Source organism: Elephantulus edwardii, unplaced genomic scaffold, assembly GCF_000299155.1.
Source record: "Elephantulus edwardii isolate Elephantulus edwardi_28Jun2011 unplaced genomic scaffold, EleEdw1.0 scaffold00499, whole genome shotgun sequence".
Lineage (NCBI taxonomy): Eukaryota > Metazoa > Chordata > Mammalia > Macroscelidea > Macroscelididae > Elephantulus > Elephantulus edwardii.
In genome coordinates, this window is record NW_006400249.1 from 218,381 (window position 1) to 222,245 (window position 3,865).

Genomic DNA, 3,865 nt, shown 5'->3' on the forward strand with positions numbered 1-3,865 from the left:
GGTTTAGGGTGAGGCCCTCCCACCTTCCACAGTCCCTTGGGGCTGGTTTAGGGTGAGGCCCTCCCACCTTCCACAGTCCCTTGGGGCTGGTTTAGACTGAGGCCCTCCCACCTCCCACAGTCCCTTGGGGCTGGTTTAGGCTGAGGCTCTCCCACCTCCCACAGTCCCTTGGGGCTGGTTTGGGGTGAGGCCCCTGCTCACCATGTGCTTCACGGCAGACACGATCTGGGAAAAGATGAGCTTGCTTTCTGCTTCCGAGAGCTTCCCTTCGGTGCTAATTTTCCCAAAGAGCTCCCCGCCCCCTGCATACTCCATCACTAAGTGCAACTTGGAAAGGGTCTCCACAACTTCGTACAGGCGGATGATGTTGGGATGGTGCAGTTTCTCCATGCTGGAGATTTCTCGGGACAGCAGCCTTTGCGTTTTCTGGTCTAACTTGGTCTTGTCCAGGATCTTAATGGCCACCTTTTCTGGAAGACAGAATAAAAAGTCAAAGGATGTGGGTGTGCCAGAGATGCGAGGAGCGTAGTTATTTAGACCTGGACCTGATTCAGGCCCATGGTCTTCTCAATCACCTGCTATGCTTCCAAGAGCTGGGTAATGACAAAGGTTGACAGAAAAAGAATGTATGCCTTTGAGCTGTGGTGTTGGTGTGGAGTATTGACTATCGCATGGGCTGCCCAAAGAACAAACAAGTCTGACTTGAGAAAGTGCAACCAGGGTGATCCTTAAAGGAGGATGCTGATGAAACCTCATCTCACATACTGCGGGCATGTTGTCAAGAGGGACCAGAGCTTGGAAAAGGACGTCATATGTGGAAAGGTGGAGGGTCAAAGAGAAAGAGGAAAACTCCAAAAGATGGATCAACACGGTGACTGCAGCAGTGGGTTTAAGTAGGTCAGAGCTGGTGAGCAGCGGGCGGGGTTCCCATCCATGTCACAAGGTCCCTACGTATTATAGTTGACTTGATAGCACCGAACAACAATGGCATTCCACTCAATACAGCGGCTGGGTGGCTGATCTCGGCTCACACAGCTATAATAGAGTTCACGGTCACTGCTGTTCCCTTTGACCAGCGCCAGCCCTCCACACACAGGGCTTCACATCACCTCCTGCTTCCCAAGGTGGTTTCCATATGTGATGACGCCCATCGATCTAGCTGTCAGACTGAAGGTGACTCCCTAGAGAGCCCTTCTTGGTCAGACTCAGCCCATTTCCTCAGCATCAGCTTCCATCACTCCTGTTGACTGTGCGGGTCCACAGACACACAAAGACACACACACCCCGCCCACCAGTCCAACCTTACAGAACATTCTGCTCTCCTTACAAGGTCTGGGAACCTTTCCTCTCCCTGGATGCCTCTCCCCATCACCCCTTCCCTGTTCCTGACTCAACTAGCCTCTGATAACCTTTCAAGACGAGTCTCAGAATCAGCCTCCTCTGAGAAGCTGTGATAGCTTGACCTGATGTCCAAGGTCTGTGCATCCAGAGCTCCAACTCCCAGCACAATGATCTGTGACTGCTGACTCCCTGGTCCACCTCCCTCAGACACCATGTCCTCTACGGCATTGTTGTTGCTGTTGTTGTTGTTGGCCATTGAGTGGGAACTCAGCCTTAGCTGACCCTCCAGCAGATTGTCAGAAGCAGTAAATTCCAAGGGAAGCTTTTGATTCTCCTTCTCTCACGGAGTACTTGGTGAATGCAAATTGATTGTATGCCTTCCAGACTGTGTTTTATATTGTAAGAGCAGTTTATATGCTAAACATTAGATAAGCCATTGCATAGGTTAGTATTAGAAAAGGCATTTTGTCCTGACAGCTGTGTTAAGAAACGTATGTCTTAGAATCCTGAAAAAAAAAAAAAGAAACGTATGTCTTAATAATTTTGGCAATAATATGTGTTGCTAAGGTCCCTAGTACAGGCTGACCCAGCTTGGTTACTACTCCCTGACCACAATCTGTACCTGGCCTGGGGCCTGGACACCTATGAGAAGTCAGAGACATGAACAATGCCTGAACATGAAGAAATCTCAACTGCCAACCTCAATGAACTCTGTATAACCCCCATGCTCAATCTCTGTACATAAACCCAATCTTTGCTTCCCCTCAGGGTCAGAATGGCTTAAGCAACACCTGATGTTCTCAACCCGCATGCAATAACGGGTTTGTTAATTTCCAATATTGGTTGAGTGTTTAAATCTCACATTTTCTGCCATGACAATATGACTCTGTCAATGTACAGCATCTAACATAACGACCGGTACACAACGCGAGTGCATGAGGCTTGCGGAATGCCGGTGAGGACGTGAGGAAGCGAGCACTGAAGGAGCTGAGGGCGGAGGACAGCAACGGTCCAGGCCTTCTGGACTGTGGCCTCAAACGGCATACTGAATCCTTAAACACGGTCTTACTCTCTCATCAGCCATGGCACCCTTAGCAATTTACCGTAAGTGTGACACATGTTCAAGGGTGTATGTATAAGACAGTTCCTGTAAGGGCAAATAGGAAGTATCTAGCATAGGCAGTAGAGGGACTTCAGGCTTTTTGTTCACAGGGTCCCTATGAGTTGTGCTTGACTCAACGGCAATCAACAACAACAAGTCTCGGCAGTCGACGCCCAATCCACCTGGCTGGTCTGTGGGAGCAGGATTGGCCACCTTCTCCCACTATAGAGTCTGCTGTGGGTCGATTCCAACCCAGCAGGACTCAACAACAGCAACAGAAAGAAGCAAGTTTAGAAGAGACTCTCTAGTGGTTACCAGGACAGGCGGAAGGGGAAGGAGGGAAAGGACAGAGTTCCTGTCTATGGTGATAGAGAGATGTGGCAGTGGCCATTGGTGATGGGTTTTCACCACTCACGTTATTGTTGTTGTTGTTATGTGCTGTCGAGTCGCTTGCGACTCATAGCGACCCTATGTACAACAGGCCTAAACTCTGCTCTGTCCTGTGCCAATCGCACCGTCTCTGACACACCCATCCCAATTACCCCAGTCACCAAATCAATCCACCTCACAGAGGGCCTTCCCCTCCTGCGCTGTCCCTCCACCCTCCCAAGCATGATGTCCTTCTCCAAGGACTGGTCCCTCCTCACAACATGTCCAAAGTATGTTAGATTGAGCCTCAGAATCCTTGCCTCCAAGGAGCTACCTGGTTTAACCCTTTCCAGGATGAATCTGTTTGCTTTCTTGGCAGTCCAGGGTATATTCAATACTCTTTTCCAGCACCACAGCTCAAAGGCATCAATTCTCCTTCTATCCTCCTTAGTCACTGTCCAACTCTCTGATGCATAACAAGTGATAGCAAAGGACATGGCCTGTATCGGACACACCTTAGTCTCCAAGAGACATCATTGCTCTTCAGTACTTTGGAGAGGTCCCTAGCAGCAGACTTTGCCATGGCAATACGTCTTTTAATTTCCTGGCTACTGGTGCCAAGAGTGTTGACTGCTGATCCACAGGCTAAAGCTATGAACAAGCTTAGTCTCTTCACCATCCATCCTAATGCTACCAATTGGTCCAGTGGTGAGAATCTTTGTCTTCTTGACATTGAGCCTCAATCCATATTGGAGACTGCAGTCCTTGACCCTCTGCAGGAAGCGCTTCAGGTCCTCCTTAGTTTCAGCAAGCAGGGTTGTGTCATCTGCATAACGCAGATTATTGATAGATCTTCCACCAATCCTGACACCACATTTCTCCTCATAGAGCCCAGACTCCCAGATCTAAATTGAATACATGTAAATCTTGATTTGGCAAATGTGTTATATGCATGTGTGTATAGCAAAAAATAATGCCCCAGAAATAGATGGTATACCAGTTGACATATTTCAGCTAACAGATGCTGCCCTGGATGTGCTCACCAAGTTGTGT

General features: G+C 48.9%; 1 protein-coding gene across 1 annotated transcript in view; it reads right to left on the reverse strand.

The window, feature by feature from the left end:
* The window catches only part of NIM1K (NIM1 serine/threonine protein kinase), a 32,104-nt gene that overhangs the window by 4,288 nt on the left and 23,951 nt on the right, over nt 1-3,865 (reverse strand). Inside the window, exon 2 of the mRNA XM_006903044.1 lies at nt 202-470. Within this exon, the coding sequence (XP_006903106.1) occupies nt 202-470 (269 nt within the window). The remainder of the gene's footprint in view (nt 1-201; nt 471-3,865) is intronic.